General features: G+C 34.8%; 1 protein-coding gene across 3 annotated transcripts in view; it reads right to left on the reverse strand.

Moving 5' to 3' along the window:
• Positions 1 to 19,884, reverse strand: part of ANTXR2 (ANTXR cell adhesion molecule 2) — a 163,700-nt gene that overhangs the window by 118,736 nt on the left and 25,080 nt on the right. For all 3 annotated transcript variants that reach the window (XM_067736358.1, XM_067736357.1, XM_067736359.1), the window contains exons 8-10: positions 8,262 to 8,322; positions 6,323 to 6,421; positions 3,872 to 3,941 (exon numbers count right to left, since the gene is read on the reverse strand). In XM_067736358.1, the coding sequence (XP_067592459.1) occupies positions 3,872 to 3,941; positions 6,323 to 6,421; positions 8,262 to 8,322 (230 nt within the window). The remainder of the gene's footprint in view (positions 1 to 3,871; positions 3,942 to 6,322; positions 6,422 to 8,261; positions 8,323 to 19,884) is intronic.

Below are 19,884 nucleotides of genomic sequence, written 5' to 3' on the forward strand. Positions count from 1 at the left end.
CCAATTTGCTCTGTTCTTCTTGCCAAATTACAGGTCTGAGATCTCAACTATTGCAGAGCAGCTGTGCTATTGTTGATGTCTTCCTAAACAAGGGTCAGAGAATAAGCCCATTTTGCAAGAACGGGTGACACCTGCACATTACACCAGGAGGCCACTGCCCTCAAAAGGGTAGGATCTGCAGAGCTTCACAGAGTCCTTCCTACTCAAACTTAAGACATTTTGGATCAAATGAACCACTGGCAGAAATTAACTCCCAAACAATCTACAGATTTTTCTAGGTAAGACAATTTGTTTAACCATATGACATTTTTAAATTAAATTGTGTCCAATGAAAAAAAATAGGAAAGAACAATCTCAGAAAGAACAATCTCACCTTTACATTCTTTCTGTTTAAAAACTAAAAATATGTTCATTTTAGTCTAAAATTCTATACCAGATAAAGAAATTTAATACATAGAGATGTCTCTCAAAGAAAGGACCCCAAAGACCCATTCCAACAATGCTAAGCAATGATAAACCTGGATAAGATTTGCCCAGATAGCTTTAACTTTTGTTTACTCCACGACATCAATTTCCAAATGCAAACCTATGTCCTAGCTACTCTGCTACATTCTTAGTTCCCATCTCCAAGTAAAACATCTTCATGTTAAGCCTCTTTCAAACCAAAATTCACGAGCCCTGGATTTTTAAAGGAATAATCCTCAAAGAAAATGTAATTCAGGAAGTAACATAAAGATGAGAAAGGAACTGATAGAGCACACTAATGAGACGAGACACATGTCCATGGCTCCAGCTCTGAGACTGTGCATCTGGCTTTGAGGCTGTCTGTCTAGGGTTACTTCACCAGAATGCTGTTAATTATTTAAGTGAGAGGACAGGGGGAACCATCACCACATCTGTCACCCTCACACAGGAAAAACTTTCATTCATTGTTGGGCAAGATGTGTTTATTTGAAACATAGGCTAACTAGCTACTTAATGGTTTTGAATCCTTAGCCAAAAGCTAATTAGACAAACATATTAAGCACAGTCACCTTACAAGGCTAAACTGTTTCAGTTGTGTTGATTTTAATCCAATCTCATAAGAGAGCTCATCGCCTACAAAAGTATCTGAAGGAAATTCAAGGCAAAGGAAAGGTCCAAATTACTTGCAACATACTTAGTAGAACAAATAATGATGTCGCCAAATGTCCAATACATTAATAAATAAAATCTTCACATATTTTGCCTCAGTGGTGTCATGTACTTGATAGACAAAAAGGAAGCAAAAGTAATTATTTTAGACAGATCGCTTTCCAAAACATTCTCAGCTTGCTTGGAGGTGAAATATTAATGTCAAAAAGCAAACAAATGATTTTTTCTCGTGCTTGATATTTATTATGTCTTATACGATTTTTAGAAATCACATCTTCTGAGTACTTAGCCAATCTACAAATCACTAAAGATTACCAGCAGTATCTATGGCAGTCTCTTAAAAAGGAGACTGTGCCCCAAGGCAAATTCTAGAGAAAACAAATTCAGTGTTGGATAGAACAGGTATATTGCATTTTATAACTACTTTGGAGAAGAAAGCAAGCTGTCCTCCTTAACTAGTCATTACTATGAAAAGGTCAAGATAATTTCCTGCTCTCTTAAATGGTATGATCCCCCAAACAGAATTCTGATCATCTTTCTCCTACCTTATATACCCAGTAATCAAATGCACTCTTTTAGCTCTTTATATAAATAGTAAATCAAAACGTTTGAGAAAAATGTATTCATTCTTTCATGCCACAAACATTTAGTGAATCTACTATCTGTCAGGCATTGTGTCAGTGCTAGAGATATAGAAAGAAACAAAATAAACCAAATTCATCCCAGCAGGAGGGAGACACAATAACAAACAACTAAATGCTTTGGAGAAAAAGTGAACCGTGAAAAGAGAATAGAGACTGTTAAACTCATGGGAGGGGGAAGATTGTATGATTAAATAGGGTGACTTACTGAGAAGGTGATATATTGAACAAAACTTGAAGTTGAGAGAGTGAGACAAGAAGGAAGGAGCCTTTCAAGCCACTGGAATAAGCTCAGGTGGTTAAAGAACAACAAAGAGGCCAGTGTGACCATAACAGAAGGGGCAAAAAGAGGATGAAGTTGGAGATGCAGTGAGGGCCAGATCTTGTAGAACCTTATAGAACATTGCAGTGATTAGACTTGCCCTCTGAATGTAATGAGGAACACATATCAAGGATTTTAAGTGGAGGGCTGACATAAACTGATCTGTTTTAACAGGATCACTTTTGCCAAGAACAGAAGAAGAAAGATGGGTTGAGAGGCTAATAACCTAAGCAAGAAATGACAGTAGCTTGGTCTAGGGTGGTATCAGTGGAGGTGGTGGGGAAGGACTGGATTCTGAACATGTTTTGAAATCAGAGCTGAGATTTGCTTATGGGCTGCATAAAAGAGATCAATAATGAGTCAAAGGTTTTTTACCTGAACAACAAAAAGGATGGAGCTGCCAGTGACTAAGAGAGAGGAGAGAGCTCTGAAAGCAGACTGGGGAGAACAATCAGGAGAATCAATATGGACTTATAGATTCAATAAAATAAGACCAAACTTCTAAGTCAACAGATCTGTCTTTGCTAATACAAGACTATTACTCAGAAAGCCATTGAGTCCCACTGTGCCCTTGTGGTACAGATGGCTCCACACAAAATGGATGGGCCTTAAATTCCAAGGCCAGTCTAATTTGGCCATAAGCATGTTACCAATACCAGATTATTATATGACTCAGAAAATGAATACTTTTTTATAGAAAGAAAATAGATTCTGATAGTCTTGCTTTTATAAGTTATATTATGCAGCTCTTTTCAATCAATTTCAAATAGAAAACTGATACTGCTCCAATTTACTTGGATGACCAGAAGTGATGTCCAACAGATACCTTGAATACTTAAGCATCCACAAAAGTTAAGTGCTCAAGTGAACTTCAAACTACTAAAATGATTTTCTTAGGTTCCACAAAGGAAAATATAATCTTCAGTCTCTGAACACTAATCCAGACTTTGGATTGGGGCCTTATGTATTTTAGTTTCCTCTGATCCAGAGGAAGGTTTGAGATCAGTATATAGTGATTCTTGAAAACTGTATCCTATCCATTATCCTAAGCATATTGCATCTACTACTGTTGGACAAGAGAACAGTTGAACTATTTGCAATCATTTCCTGCATAATAGAGAGGGCAGGGGGAAAAAATCACACATGGAAATATTAAGTTGATGGTGAAGTTATCTGTATATAGGTGATTAAAATAAAAGTCCTTCTTCCAAACTAAATATCCCTTATTTTATCCAGCTATCATGGTTTATTGCCACACCAAAGAACATGAAAATATACTCCTTAACAGGACTGGGACACAAATTAATGCACAAATATTTCCTAGTCTAAGTTGTGCCTTATTGAGCCATGTTCCTTTTGCTCTTCAATCTTAATATTTAAACACTACAGTCATTAGTCAAAATCCCACTTTGAAACTCTGTGTGTATGTGTATGTGTGTGTGTGTAAATTCAATACTCTAAAGTTCAAAATAATGGCTATGGCTTTATTATTTAAAGGCTCTAACAATATTTCTCAAATCTATCTAGATAAATATTTATAGAGCCTTTTAATCAATATTTAAGAAACAAGATAAAACAGACTTTACCCTTTTCAACCTACTGAGAATATGTATAGTTAAAGTACTAACCAGAATGATTTGTCTAGGATTTACTATTTCATGTTTAATCTGTATATCAAGAAAAGATAAAATAAAACAACCAATGTATATTTTGTGACCATTTCCTTATAATTTGTAGCTAAAAAGTTTTTAAATGTTTTTCATAAAGTACTTACTGTCCAACTTCATTCAGGGTAGGTGCAGGACAAAGCATAGAATTACTTTCCACACTCACTGGCATTACACCTATAAAATAAAATGTCATTTAATCAATAAAGGGTTTTATGTATCTCACATAGTTTCATTAAAAATATGAGGAGACGCAGCAATCAGAGTTCAAGTGTGGGACATTAGATACATTAGCATGAAAAAAACAAAAAGATACTCATCTAAAGAAAGAGGAGAAGGAACACAGAATGAAAAACAGGAAGAGATTATATGCCTCATTGACATATAGTACTGGTAAATCATAAATTATGTTTTTTTGATATAGATAAAGTTCACATACAGCTTGTAGATACTATAAAATTATCACCTTTTCTCCCTCAATTTTGCCAATATATTAGATTTTCAAGGAAAAATTATATATATTTTAAAAGCAGAATTTAAAAATGATAGAGAAGACAAATCTCCAAAGGCTAATACATTTCTTTCGAGAGTTTAATGAAGTGTTGGGAGCCAAGAAGTTTTCGCCATTAGAAGATGGCCGACACCCTGCTTCTCTTCCTGATTTATGAGATAGAAGTTCGCGCCTAAAATGAAAGCCCGCGCACGCAGCACCAATGATGATTAGCCAAGTACTTCCCTCATTCTGAATCCCGCCCCCCTTTCTCTGCAGTGTATAAATACAGCTACCGCAGCAATAAAAGTTTGAGGCTTGATCAGGATTCTGTCTTGCCTCCATTCTTTCGCGTCTCCTGCCCTTCCCCCTTTTTTCAACCCCCACAGGTTCCTCCTCAGACTCACAAGGATTTGTCCTGCTGGTCGGGACTCCCGGGGACGCCCGGGGCCGTACACAATGAAGTAATTGGTTTTTGGGGTGGTTTTTTGCGGTATGCGGGCCTCTCACAGCTGTGGCCTCTCCCGTTGCGGAGCCCAGGCTCCGGACGCACAGGCTCAGCGGCCATGGCTCACGGGCGCAGCCGCTCCGCGGCATGTGGGATCTTCCCAGACCGGGGCACGAACCCGTGTCCCCTGCATCGGCAGGCGGACTCTCAACCACTGCGCCACCAGGGAAGCCCAAAATAATTGGGTTTATAATATATAAACACATTTTATAGAATGCTTAAATTGCCTTGCAATTTTAATAGCTTATGAGAAAAATGATCTAGACTATAAATACTCAGAAAAGTTACATAATTAGATGGATAATATTAGAATACAAATGATGAAAATACAATCTGACTCAATTTATTTGAAAGTTACTTTAATAAATTCAATCCTATGTAGTTATGTGTAAAATATGTTTATATTATAATCAACTAAAATATGTAATCAAAAGGAGTAAGGTAAAGCTAATGCTTAGATACAGATGACTAGTGAATAAAAACGGTAAAATTATTTTGTCCTCTTCAGTTGTAGAACCCACTAGGAAGAAATTTTTTTACTAATATTATTGTCTTTCCTTACCAAAATGATGATCTTAATAAGAAAGAGAGGAATTACTGATGGCATTTACCATGCTGAGATCCTCACCACTTTAATTCAACAAAGTATGGAGCAGTGACTGTGTATGTAGCCAAAGCTGTGCTAATTGGAGGGTTTAGAACCATCAGATAAACAACAAAATTGTAGATGAACCTCTCAAAAAATAGTTCCACCAGAGTTCACAGAGTTGCAGCATCTGTCTTACTGTATAAAATTTTAGAAGACAATATAATCATCAATGAGGAGAAAATGTCTTAATAGAGACCCAAAACGCTCAGCATACTAAGATCTATTTAAAGAGCAGAAGTTTTTCTCAAAATGAAGATAAAAATGTTACACTCACCTTCTCCTTTTTTGAAAGCCAAGTGAGGGAAAATAAAACCTAATTCCCTAAATATGATAATTATCAACAAACACTGTGCCAGGTGGGCATTGGAGATATATCTATAAGGCAAAAAGCCCGTCTTCAGGAAACTGGCTGACAAATTATTGGGAAATTAGATAAAGATAACAAGTGGCAATAAAATAAGGCAATAAGTAGTAGAGTAGTCCAAGACAGTTAGATTTTCAGGCAAGAGTGACAAGAAACAAATCTGGAGAAAGAGGCAATTAAATCAGGTGGTGGATAAAGTCCGTATAGAGTACAGTCAGGAAAACTGGGTTCGACTCTCAGCTCTGCCCATTATTACTTGTGTCACCACAGGCAAGTTATTTGACTCTTTCAGCCACAAGGGCATCATTTGTATAATGAGGCTACTTAGGATGGGGTCCAGCATTTATTAACTTATGAACAAATGTTGCCATTATTAAATAACTATTAAGTAATTATTATTACTACTTGTATTATCATTGGACTTCCTTTCTTTCCCCTCTGATAAAAAAATATAGCATAGTTGGTTTCAGTTGGGGAAAAGAGGAAAACACTTGATGCTGATATACTATGGAGATATTAAAGCAATATTGAAATTATGGAGACCTACTTTTTGTGTATGTTTCATTAACAGTGTAAGTACAGAGAACACGGCCATCCCGACTGCCCAAGTTGAATCCTCTTCCATTCAAAACTATTTGAAATTCCTCTAGAAGTAAAAGGAAAAATAAAAAATTTAATCATTACTTTACAAAAAACAACAACAAAAAGCGTAACTTGAAACAAAAGTATCAAGGTACAAAGAATGAATTTTTTAGTACTATTCAGCCAAGTACTAACAACAAAGACATGGTCCTACTTGCTTTCTTAGACCCTACAGGTATGTACAGTGAAGATACTCTTCGCTGCCACGTAGAGATGCGTTATTTTATTATTTGAACAAAGTGTTTTCCAATAGTGACCAAGATTTTAGAATTGAAGCATGACAGTCATCCCAGACAAATACCATACAAACTTGCCCAAATTCTATGCTGAAGAAAATATCCACAGGAAAGAAAACTTTGTTTTCCTCTTGTCTAGGAACTGAGGTATGAGAATGTAAAGAAGTTAATGCCTCATATTATCTGGTTCTTAGAACAGTCATGCATTATATTTTCTTTAATCTATGACACTGTACATAGTTCTTCTTTAACAGCTTCTTCACATCCTTAATTCCAGTTTTATTTTCTGTTGCATACAAACTTATAACTCATCAAGGGTCATGCATTTTGGACTAATAAAAATCTATGGCCAATAGGTAAAAGAGGTTGATTGAACTCGTATTCTGTGTAAGAGGAGCAGTCACTAAATGTTAGAAAGTGAAATAATATGCTAGAAGAAAATTTTAGCTGCCAATCAATGTTTTGATTGGCAACTAAATGTTTGCTGCTTAGTTGCAAGGTGGTATGTCAACTATTTTAATAGTGATCAACTTTCAATCCTCTTGGAAACCTCCTATCTGAAATAATCTAACACATATAGAGTAATTAACTGTGGAAGAAAATACTGCCATGCCACTCTCCATTCAGTGTATTATGAAAGGAATTTTCTTATAAGTTAAAATAAAGTGCAAGTGAAACTTAAAATGTGGCTCAGAAAAAGAACATGAGCTTTAGGAGTGAGACAGACAAGAGTCTAACAGGATATTTACTAATAGCAAGTACTGAACATGTCTCTGTCTCAGTTTCCACATCCGTGAACCCGGGATTCTAAAACTGTCGAATAGTGTTGTTATGAGGATTAGGTAAAATTCTAAATGCATAGAACGCCATCCCGCTCTGTAATGTTCAAATGCACTGTTCCTCTTGAATGTCTCAGTAATCATTGATGGAGGAGTCTAAAAGATGCAGAACTTCATCCCATGTCCAGCAGTTGGGAGGTTCTGCAGTAAATTGCACAGCACATTTCCTTCCCCACCAGACCCAATGTTTTTCCTTTTGAAAGAAAAGTCAGGTTAAAATGAACTCCAGGTAAGACCTGAAGTAGAAATAGTATAGGCCAGAGAGAACCGCACTCTTTTTGGGGTGGATGGCTTGAAAGTGCTAAAATCCTAGTCTGTTCTTAGAACAGCTGATGAAGCCACCTGCTTATTTCTTGCCCTCCACCCATAAATCACTTCTTTAGGGGCCCTGAGCTGGCATGTACTGTACTTTGGCCAGGTCATCAAGGCACGGAGCTCAAAGTCTACAGATACCTGACTGTATAATCAGATAAAAGAGAAAATTTTCTATTTTACTTGTCATAGGAAAGGTCTCAAACATGAACTAAATATACAGAAGATTTTAAAAGCCTGTCGCACAATATGTTCATTATTTAAAATAACACTCCAATCTTAAAAATTTGAATTTAAAATAGAAATATTTCAAGGAATTATTTAAAAATTCTTACAGAAAAAGATGCCAAAAAATTAATTTTGCTATTCTCTTTCCAACATGAGTTTCAAATTGTATATTTTAACTAGGAAAAAAGTACAACTTCTTACAAGGTATTTTTAAATTCTAACCACTTACCCCCCACACAGACGCTTGAGGGCCGTAATTCCAGGATTTCAGTGCACGACTGAGCTAGTATCTAAAAAGGAAAAAAAGAAGACCAAAGTATAGCACTAAATCATAACATGTAAAGTGAATTATAAGGTTACTAATAATCTGTGGTCCTCCCTTTAACTTCAATAGATGGCAGAGAAAATTTTATTAACCATCTTGTATATAGCTACCAAGCTCTTAGGAAATTTCTGTGTCATCTTTCAGCATATATTCTAAGATTGTATTCTGTAGGAACCCTTATTTGATTAGAATAAATACAGATAAACACAGATAAAGTGGGTTGTTGCCTCAAAGTCTGGGAACCTTAGACATGAAAAGATAACTAAAATTTCCCATCAGGCAAAAACAAGATAGCAAAATCAGACCTCCTATTTAATTATGCTAATTTAATGTTTTCTATTAAAAGGTTCAACAGAATATCAATAAATAAACACTTCTTTATTTGACTCTGGCATTTCTATTCAATTTCTCTGCCTCAATTCCCATGGACGCTAATCCTCTTTACATGCATCAAACATTACACTTGCAGAACACAGGCCCCTTGTATGAGCCAAATATTATTCTCAAAAAGACAGACTCTCTACTCCAGCATTCCCAGAGCACAGGAAAAGAATGGCTCTTCTTAGCTTGTTCTGAGAAACAGAAACCACCATACAAGGCACAAGGCTACAAGTGAAAAACAACAATGATGAAATAAGCTGCTCCTAATGGACTCAACAATCCTGCCTTTATTTTTAGAACTGCTCTGCACTACATTAGCAAAGGCAGACAAGTTCCAGATGATCTTTGAACGACATTTTTTTCTTGACAGACATTAAAGACAGATGATGTACAGTAGTTTCTAGCATCTCCTGCTCATAACTAAAACAGGAAGGAAGGACTGTAGCAGGATATAGAAATGCTTTCTGTGCTTTCTTTAATAACAATGGAAATATAAATTGTCAGACTCTAAAATACAGCTGGGTCAAATCACGGAATTTTTGTTGCTGAATATGCCTCTCTGAAAGAGGAAACATTTGCACTTTTTAAGGTCATTTCCCAGGGAATCCACTTTTCACTGAGTGATTGAGGCTTTAGTAATTAGGAAACAAATAGAATAAAATATTATATCTCAGAAATTCCAAGTGAGGTCTATTTAAACTCATAAATAACCAAAGAGATTCCAGAGTCACCCAAAGACTGTCAGGGCCCAAACACCTTGTGGTCTGCTATTTTATCTTCGATAATCAACACTCCTTTGACGAGTGAGTACCTTTTTTCATTTAAGAATTGAGGACCATTGTCAAAGGTTAATGTGTCCTCTTGGAAGGGAAGTATCTCAAATCACTATCATCTTTAAATATTTTGACATAATTCAGATAACAAGACTCTGAAAGGAACAGAATACAAAAGATTTGCCAAAGGAATATGAAGCTAAAAAGGTTTTGCCAAAGGAATATGAAGCTAATAATACCCTAACTGGCAAAATTGGGGTATTATTGCTTTAGTTTTGACCAATTTGAAATAAAAATGAGAACTGAGCCTCGAAAATGGACGGTCAAAAGAAAACATAAAGCCCCCCAAATCTATTTTATCTGGTGACAATTCTTGAAAGAATTTATTTTAAAATAAATCCTGTTAAGGAAACGGACTGATCTTACAGCTTACAATCTTTTTACTAGTTATTTTAGGCACACCTCTATCAGCATTACAGAAAAATGTTTTGAACATCAAGAAAATTATGAGAGAGGCTTAAAGATTGCATCTATTGGAAATAGAAATCATTTTTTAAAAAAATTCCTTAGAATAAGGTAAATCAAGAAATTATAAAGAGATTTTCCAAAAGCTGTGTCAAAGACTATGCAACCCAGAATGACCTGTGTGAATTTCTGAAATTATGTTGGTTTTCTTTCTCCTAAAAATATTGGCCATAATTAAATCAGATCTCAAACTGTTAAGACAAAGTTTGTGTTGACTTCCTCTTTTGATTTGATGTGTTTCATCATAACATTTCTAAAATGGTAGTTCTAATAGCAAGATCAAATGATCAATTCTAATGGATCTCTCCTTAAGACTGGAGAATAAACACCTTCCAGGTCCATTGATGGTCTACTGTTCTGAAGTCAGACCCTGTTTATCCCCTGTAAAGTATTTTGGTTTTCAAGAATAAGTTCAGGATAATTTAGAAATTTATGTTCTATTCAAGTCTGAGATTAATTAAATTAAATTACGTTAAACAGAGATTAAGAATAACTAAAGGTTGGTTACATCTTGCAGTAACTTGTATAATATACATTTATATATAAGAATACCCTTACATTAGTTTAATATTCATAATTATTTTAACAAAATGAGTTCTATAGAAATGATATTATTGAATGAAAAAGTGATTCAGGTAACACATTCATTGAAAGACAAGCAGTTTAGACCATGAGTCATTACACTGGCATCACCATCTGACAAAATCTATATGAATCCCCCTCAGAACACTATTACCTTTCTCTAAAGTTTATTTCGATTTTTTTTATTTCTTAGGATCTTATTGAGTGTTGAATCACCTCCTCTATTAGAAGACAAACTCTGAGCATAGAAATGGGATCATATTATACTGTGCTAGCCTTCCAAGACTAGCACATTGCTTTGTACACACAGTACAACAACAACAAAAATGCTTAGAGAATACAGATTGAATGCACGAATTAATGAGAATATTAAATGTCTATCTAGAAAGCAAATCAACAATCATAAAAAGACCAAGATAAAGCAAAATAAAGTTAATTTATGTGAAAAAGCATCTAGCCTTTCAAAAAATTGTAAAGGTTGGAAATCCAAAGACCCGTAATTTGAAACTAAGTTCACCAAAACCATCTTCACATGATAAATAGAGAGCAAGAAAATGTGGTGGGGAAAGAAATGAGAGAAGAAAGTGTATGCATTTTAGAAAATAAAATTTGCTCTAAATTTGGTTTTTCTATCTAGAGTTTACCATGTTGCTATTTTAAGAAAAGAACAACTAGAAGTTGCTGTGATTTAATATTCATATGCAAATAGTTTACATTAAATTTTTAAACAAGCACTTCCATAAATACAAAGCACTTCATAATCTAGTCTCGCCAAGTAATTGCACAAGTTCAAATGCTCAAGACCTCAACCTGGACCTATTACATTAAAATTGTCATCACTAAATGACAACTGACAGATGGGACAACTACTTTTAAACACTAGTTAATTTTTACCAACTTAAATACTGTTATTGATTGACTGAACATTGGATCAGGTGTCCCATCTATGATAATTGATGCATTATTTTTCATACTCTGCACTTTCATCACCTGTACAACAGAGGACCTTGTAAGGATGTTTCTTCAAATATGTGTTGCCATCTGCCTTCATTAAGTCTCAACAGAAACAGAAAATAGTTTCCAATAAAGTTCGGCCTTAGTTGACATCAAGAGAGCTAATAGCACCATAGAACGAATTTAAAGGCAAACCAAATGCTATTAATAAAACCAGGGTTCTCTAAGTCATCAACACACTAGATGCAAAATTGCATCATTTGAGACTTTGGAGTCCATTTATATATTATATATATATATATAAATTGGCAAAGAACTTGATGATCACCATGAAAAAGGTATACTACTGAAGCATCTGTTCATTTAAAAAATAATATTAGTATTAAGGAATATTTATAAATGAAAAAAATATGTACATTATTACCTAATTCCTACTTTTAAATCCTCAAATGTTAATATGGATGAAAAAAGTCAAACTTTGTAAATTCAGTACAACCAGCAGAAGTCAAAAATTCAAAAGAATTTCTAACAATAATAATAATTACCATTTGTTGGGTGCTTATTATGTTCTAGGAACTGTGCTAAGCACTTTATATAAATTTCTTCAATTAATCCTTCCAAGTCTTAAGAATGCATACTATTTTTATCCCCATTTTACAGATGAGAAAATTGGAACTTAAGAGAGATTTTAAAAAATTGTCCTAGAACAATTAGCTTTTAAATAGCAGAGCCAGATCTCCCCAGGTTTGATTGAGTCCAAAGCCCATTCCTCTAACCAGTGACCTCTGCCACCCTCCAGATTTGTGATAAATGGTCTACCCATTACAAAACCTAATATCCAACAAACTAGTGAAATTCACCTGCTTGTTTTGCCTGGACACCTTTTATACTATCAAAAACAATCTAAAATCGGACTTATTTCTTATCTTCAAAATTATGTCACTAAGCTTTCACCTTTATTTATGGGGGTTTTACAGGTTTGTTTTAAAGTTCCCAACACCACTGACTGTGAATAAATTCGAATTGTAGACCATCCTATGAGTTAGTAATATATGGGATACCCAAATGGTTAGGGGCCTCTCTCTTTTTATGTATTTATTTTTCTCTACTGTCTTACTTTATTACTGCTTTCTTTCTCAAATTTGGTTTTGTACAGATAAAACACTTGTACTTTTTACTTCTCAGCATCATCCAGAAGCTAAAAGACAAGCCAGGCTACCAGAACAACAAGCTATACCAGAGGTCCTAATACTGGTATAAGAACACAACAAGCACTTGGAAACTAAAATCAAACGGTGCTTAGAAAAATTAATTTGTTATTTGATCTTAGGACAGATTTTTCCCTAAGTTTTCTTTTAGACATTTCTGATTTTAGCTCTTATATACAAATCTGTATAATCCGTTTGAAATTACTTTTTATATGTGTCATCTCACTGTCGTGGCCTCTCCCGTTGCGGAGCACAGGCTCCGGACGCGCAGGCTCAGCGGCCATGGCTCACAGGCCCAGCCGCTCCGCGGCATGTGGGATCCTCCCTGACCAGGGCGCGAACCCGTGTCCCCTGCATCGACAGGCGGACTCTCAACCACTGCGCCACCAGGAAAGCCCAGGACAGATTTTTTTTTTCCATAAAAGTAATGATGTCAGTGGTATTTAGGTTTTATAGTTCTAAAACTCTAGAATTTGCCTGAGTCCTGGAAACAGAAAGGCACATTCAGAGCCAGAAGGCAGAAGTTTGGTGATTTTGTTTGGTTTGGTTTGGTTTTTCTCTATTTTTTTGTTGATGTGGAGCAGCAAATTTTTGATACAGACTAAATGAGTCTTTGTCCCTCCCCTCTCATTGTCTCACCTGGGTTGCTAGACACACAGAGACACTCTTTTTCTAATCACAATCATGATCCACGTTTGCCCTATCTCCCCAAATATTCTACTTCAACATAGCTGTTCTCATGTCATGAACGCATTCATACTAATATATGAATGTCAACATGTGAATGCATGACCCTTCGAACAACCTGCACAGGATTATAGCCTCAGGAGGATATTTTGTTAAGCCATGAAAATCCCTATACATGGAAATGCAGGCAACATAAACATTAGAAAAGCAAGAAACGCAAGCAGCATGAGGGAAAACATTTTCTAAAATGGGATGCCAACATTGGAAAACAAGGTCTGCCTACATGTCTGTCCCTCTGTTACTCTTTTTCTTAGTCTCTTTCCCTCCAGTATTTGTGAACCACAGGGTCTTTAAACGTTTTCAGCCTACAGTTACACCCACAGGGCACAGGTTGGGTAGGAGATAAAAGTGTGAACTTCCAGGAGGGAGAGGTCTAGGCAGAGCAGCTGATGGTATACACAAGACCATCTGCAAGACCTGTGTTCATAAACCAATAAAAATCTATAATAGAAAAGAGGCTGAAATATATAGAATTCTAAATTCTGTTACTTTGTGTAAAATGTCTACATTCCAGCTTGTTGTCCCAAACTGTGAATTAAATGCCTAAAGATGGTTTTATGTATTTAATCCCTATAACAGTCACTGTCGTTTCTCATTATCAAAACTTTCTATCCTATTTAAGATGTATTTGTCTTGAATACATGTCATAAGAAAGTGAAAATCCAAGTATTTCCCCTCTTCTGAGTTGTTTGGGATAAAACTGTAGGCGGAACAATAGCATTCATCCTTACAAATTATAGCTATTTATTTTCTGTTGTTTCTAACTTGTATACAATTTCGATACGTTCTCTGTATAATTTAGATCATCAGAATCCTCTCAATAGTTTGGTGAACTCCGTAAACATGAATTTCTCTACTTGTCAAGGGAGTGGGTAAGATAAGATAAGGTTGGTAATGGCCCCCTCTGGGTTAGTTTTGGTTAGTGGAAAGACGAGATGCAGCCTTAGGAGTCAGCTCTGCCTGCTGCTCTCTGAGATACAGATGTTTGGCAGGAGATGAAAGTAGATTCCATTGTGCTGTCCCTTTCCAGAAGTTCGACTTGGAGTATCAGAATGGTGTTTCACCCTGGATATTCGAGGCATATTCCAAATTAATTTGGATTGAGTCTGCGTCTAGTGCATGTGGTCAGGCTGCAGGATTTCACTAAAGGCCCAATTTGCATACAGAGCAACAAGGGGCAGATAGGCACTTTGGAGCCAGATCTGGCAAGATTTGTGGCCGTGTGAGAACCGCTGCTAAGTCAGAGACACACCTCTTCCAAGAATCCCAGTGGCCACGAAGCAATTTCTTATCCTGCTTGACTATAGGGTTAGGATCAGATCTTTATAAGGACTGAAAAATAACCAGGTGAAGTGACAGTGTTAATCACAGAAACATCTATAGCAGAAACAACCATATAGCATCAGACTTGATTTCTTCTTTCTTAGATATTTTAAGATACATATGAAACAACGATATTTTGAGTATCTTGTAAGATACATATGAAACCATATTGAGATCTTGTAAGTTCCTGAACATGTTTACATAAGGGACATGCTATAATGACAAATATGGAACATGTAGGGAGTAGTAAAAGCCATATCATGGCCCTAAAAAATGCATACAATGAATATAGCTGTGGCCTTTTTCTTCTGGCATTGAAGATAAAATGGGATTAATTAGTGGAGAATTATAGTTGGGCTATATCCAAGATAAAATTTAGCATGGAATTAGTTAAGATGGGGGGGATGAAGTAAAATATTACTTAGGACCTACAGTGTCTTGGAAGTTCATGTTGAATTTGGGAGCAATATCTAGGTCTTATGATTTGAAGATCAAGCATGCAGTTTAAATGAAACAAACAAACAAAAACCCACTTCCTACAACTAGTATAAACCAAGACAGATTTTAAAAATCTATATTTTTTGCAATTTCTAAATGGTGATGGTAAAGATACTGTATTTGGAAAATAGAGCCCATTCCAGAAGAAACTATGTAAAAACTTTTATAATGAATAATAATACTTCATATTTAAAACCAATCTAATATAAAAGGTATATAACACAATGTTATAAACAGCAGCTTCTCAATTAATATTTATTGAATTAATAGAAGAGTAAATGCAAAACTTTCTAATAAAAAGCACAAGCATTTTGGCTATAAGACAAATAAATGGGGTATGTAACAATGAACAGTTAAGTATATTTAAAATTACAGAGCTTAATGAGGGGCTACTTGAGTCAATCAAATCACATCTTTGGTCACACACAATGAAAGGAAAACTTATTTGTATAGTTCAAATTTTGGTAATCAATGGCGCTCATAAGGCATTGAGCCAAATGCAAAAATAAATTTTTTTTAACAAACAGAAAAAGAAACAATAAAAACAACATGAAAAGAAACAAATTTAAGATATGCATCTTCTTTTAAAAAGAGGGCTGATTCTGGATAGTATATGTGAAAGAGCAAAAGGATATTAAGTCCCATTGAATGAATGTGACCTTCTTTTTTAAGGTCAATTCTAAATAAAAAAAATTTTCCCCAAAAAACAGATTATTTCTTCACACTTAAATTCAATATGCTACCCAAACATCTCCAACATTTTTAACCTTATTCAAAATTCAAAATATTCATTCTGGCAATAATTTTCTAACACTGACTTTGAGTATACAACATAATGTACAACAGAACGTTACAGATAATTTATAAATACCTTCAGTGTATCCTAACAAATAGAAACTGCTAATTTCCATGACATACAGCATGTCAGAAAATATCAGTAATAATAATAATAAGGTCTAAAAACACAAGCTACTTTTTTTCTGACTCACTGAGAAGCTTAAGCACTACAGGAGTTCATCCCAAATATGAAGCATTCCAAGTTTAAATCTCATAAGGAAAAATCACTGCACAGCATTAGTTCCCCAAAAAAGATCTCCCTAAAATGAAGCTTTAGTAATTAGCCACACATGTGCATAAAATAAGCAGCTAAAACAACTGGAAAGATGTTTCTCACAATCTTTTCTTGTTTGCTTTTTTACCTTTCAACATTCAGATATGATTTTATTTTCTCTCTAGGTGTGAAACATTCCTACCAAATATATTTTTCTCTAAGAGGTAATACGTCAATGAAAAACAATTGCAATTTGTAGTTATGTGTTTTTGTTGTGTTTGTTTTTTTTAAATGCTTGGAGCTCCAAAATGCCAGTTGCTCAATACAGCATGTTCTGCACTGACCCATTTCTAAATATGGATTTTCTCTCCCTTTGCAAGTAAGTGAGTAGTATAAGCACAAGTGACAAATTCTAAACAAACTTTTACTCTAATAAATCTAGGGAAGAATGTAAGTTATAATCATTGCCTTTTACTCCTCTCTGTTCCAAACATAACAGATGAGTAGTTCTGATTATACTGTTGGTGAAATTATGCCCATATCACAAATTGTGAAAGAAAATAGCGAAACGACATTTAAGTTCTTAAGTTCTTAAGTTGCGTTTTCATAACAAATCATAATAGCAGGTCTTCCTTTCTCACTATACCATAGAAATACGCCCCAAAGTGGATTGTGATATGAAACAAAAGTTTATATGTCTCTGATTTTTTTCCTTTCTTTTGTTCAGCACAAACTCAGAATAATCATTTAATGCTTTCCTAAAGGATAAATAGACTTTCCATAAAAAGTGCACTGAAATTATGGGGTAAAGTAATAATAAATGTACTATTTGTTCAGAATCTAAAGAAATTGAGTCCCAACATGTTTTTCATTTTGATGCATATATTATTTCATATTAGTCCTCTTTACCCACTCCCTTGTTTCATTAAATAAAACATGAAATAGACCTGACAAGGATGATAAATCTATACTTGTTCTATTTGATTTTTCAGAAATCCAGAGTGGCAAATAAACTATTTCCCTATGCAACAAGCATAGAAAAAAAAAAAAAAAAAAGCTTTATCAGTTTTATTGACTTTACAAACACATATCCCTAAAACTTGTAAGCTCAGAAAAGTCAAGGGTACCACATCCATCTCTGTAACCCAACATCAGAAAAGTGTCTTGAACACAGTAAGTTCAAAAATATGCTTCCAAATAAATTAGGAATTATTATTTCAGGAGGGAAAATGAGATATAACTGAGAAATTACGCATTTACGCATCATAATTTACACTGATGGTACATTTAATCATAAATCTTAACCATTTTATCCCCCTTTTTAATGTCCTTCGACTCAACTGAATTTGCTTTCAAAAACAAGTGAGGCTCTAAAGGTCATCTTCTTTTGTAGCCCAACAGATTAATGTTAAGAAGCAAACATTTGGCACTTAATTTTCGCTATGTAACCTAATGCCACCACTTAGGTTTTCTCACAAAATATCACAAAAAACTGTAATTATTTTTCCAAAATGGATTTGATTTCCTTATACTACAATCCCAACTAAAGAAAGAAGGAAAGAATAATGTTATTATTAAGTAAAATTATCATGCAAATGCAAATAGACCATTGGACAAAGGATGTCAAGATTATAAAATTTCAGTAAATTAAATGACTATTTTAAAGCAAATTTTCTATTTGTATTTTTTAGTTAATTGGAATTTAGAAGGAATGGAGTGCCTTATTAGAATATGTCAAAAATATTTTAAATGTATTTTAATACAGTGGACTGTAATACTATTGATTTTTCTTCCCTACCCAGAACATTTTTTCATCCTTACACATCTATGAAGTGTTCCCTTTCTATTGGGAAAACTGGTCTCTACTCCATGTGGTCCTGGTGAGGCTGTCAATCATTAGCCCTCTCCACCTTGCTCCCAATCTTTCATCACAGGGGTGGGCATGTTACTCAGGCTGGTCCAAATATGTTTGTTGACTATGTAATTGTTACAGGAATAAGCACTTGACTCAACTGAGTCAATCAGAGTCCTTAACTGGGACAGAATATACTGATGCCCAGAGACAACAGCTCTCTCTTTCCAATGGGCTTGCTAATTGAGGCCCATGTAAGCTGAAACACTTGGCAATTACTTTCAACAGCCACTCATGGGAACAAGGAGAGAATGAGGCAAATAGAATCACAGGCAAAACTTACAAAGAGAGACCTTAAGAACATGGATTGGTTCCCTGGATCTAACTGTACCTGAGGCAATTTCCTCCTCTGGACCACCCAGTTAGTTAGATAAGCCCATACCTCTCTCTTTTTTTTTTTTTTTTTCCCTTAAGCTAGTATGAACTTGCTTTTTGTCACTTGTAACCAGAAGTCTTAATACAGTGGAATATAAATAAGAGGATAAAGTCAAAATAATATGGAATCAGAAGTCAATTCAAAATAAAGTATTTTCTGGCAGAAAAAAGGAGATGATTTTTTTAATGCTTAAACACACCATAATTATATTTTAAAAATATAAAAATATTTTCAAGAAGCATGGATTTTATTTATTCATTCATTGATAAACATGAATTAGGCAATAACTACTAACCCAACACTGTATTAGGCAAAAAAAGGAGGAGGTGGGAAATATGGTCCCAACCTTCCTAACCATTAATGTGAAAGATGTTATAAGGAGACACCTTATCTATATTCAGTACTAAAGATCCTTGGATAAATGGAAGCCCGGAAGAATCTGATGCACAGTGAGCCTCATGCTACAGCCAGTCCTTTTTAAAAGGAGTCCTAGAAACTGATTTCCAATTTTGAGTAAGTTGTACCAGTTTGACTTTTTTTTTCCTGTGAATATATCTTTATAGTTAGCTCAGACTTTAGGTTTTCCATTAAACCATAATTTTATAAATAGACATTTCCACAACTAAGCAGTCGACATTCATAGCAGAACCTGCTAAAAGCATTTAAGCTAAAGTCTTGTCAGAATGTTTATTAGGTACCCTCTTCTATGAAAATGATTTTCCTGTAGAGAAAATGATTTTGCAATGTCTTCTCATTCCATTAAAACATAGACACCTTTCTTAGATACTTTTTAAAAATAATAATAACGACAATAGGTATTACTGAGAAAAACAACTTGGCTCCAAAGATCAAATGAAGCTTATATTTCCAGCACTATGAATGAAGTTACTTTTTTAAATGTATATTTTACTTTTTTCAGTAAAAAAGTAAACAATCTATTACAGTTTTATTTAAATTTCCTACACGTGTGAGTCATTCCTTTCCTATTTAGGCTCCTTTACTTCCCCATTAGGCACTTAGGAACTTTGCTGCCATCCCCTAGGATGCAGTGTTCTTAATTCTTTTGGATCAGGGTTATTTATAAAAACAGCTTCACAACTGATTTATCTCTTATGCTTAATATTTTTGAGGTGTGCTATCAAAAACAAATTATGGAAATAATTGGAAAGAGTAAAACATCTCATGGTCTTGTTTTTA

This window comes from Pseudorca crassidens, chromosome 4 (genome assembly GCF_039906515.1).
Source record: "Pseudorca crassidens isolate mPseCra1 chromosome 4, mPseCra1.hap1, whole genome shotgun sequence".
NCBI classification, from domain to species: domain Eukaryota; kingdom Metazoa; phylum Chordata; class Mammalia; order Artiodactyla; family Delphinidae; genus Pseudorca; species Pseudorca crassidens.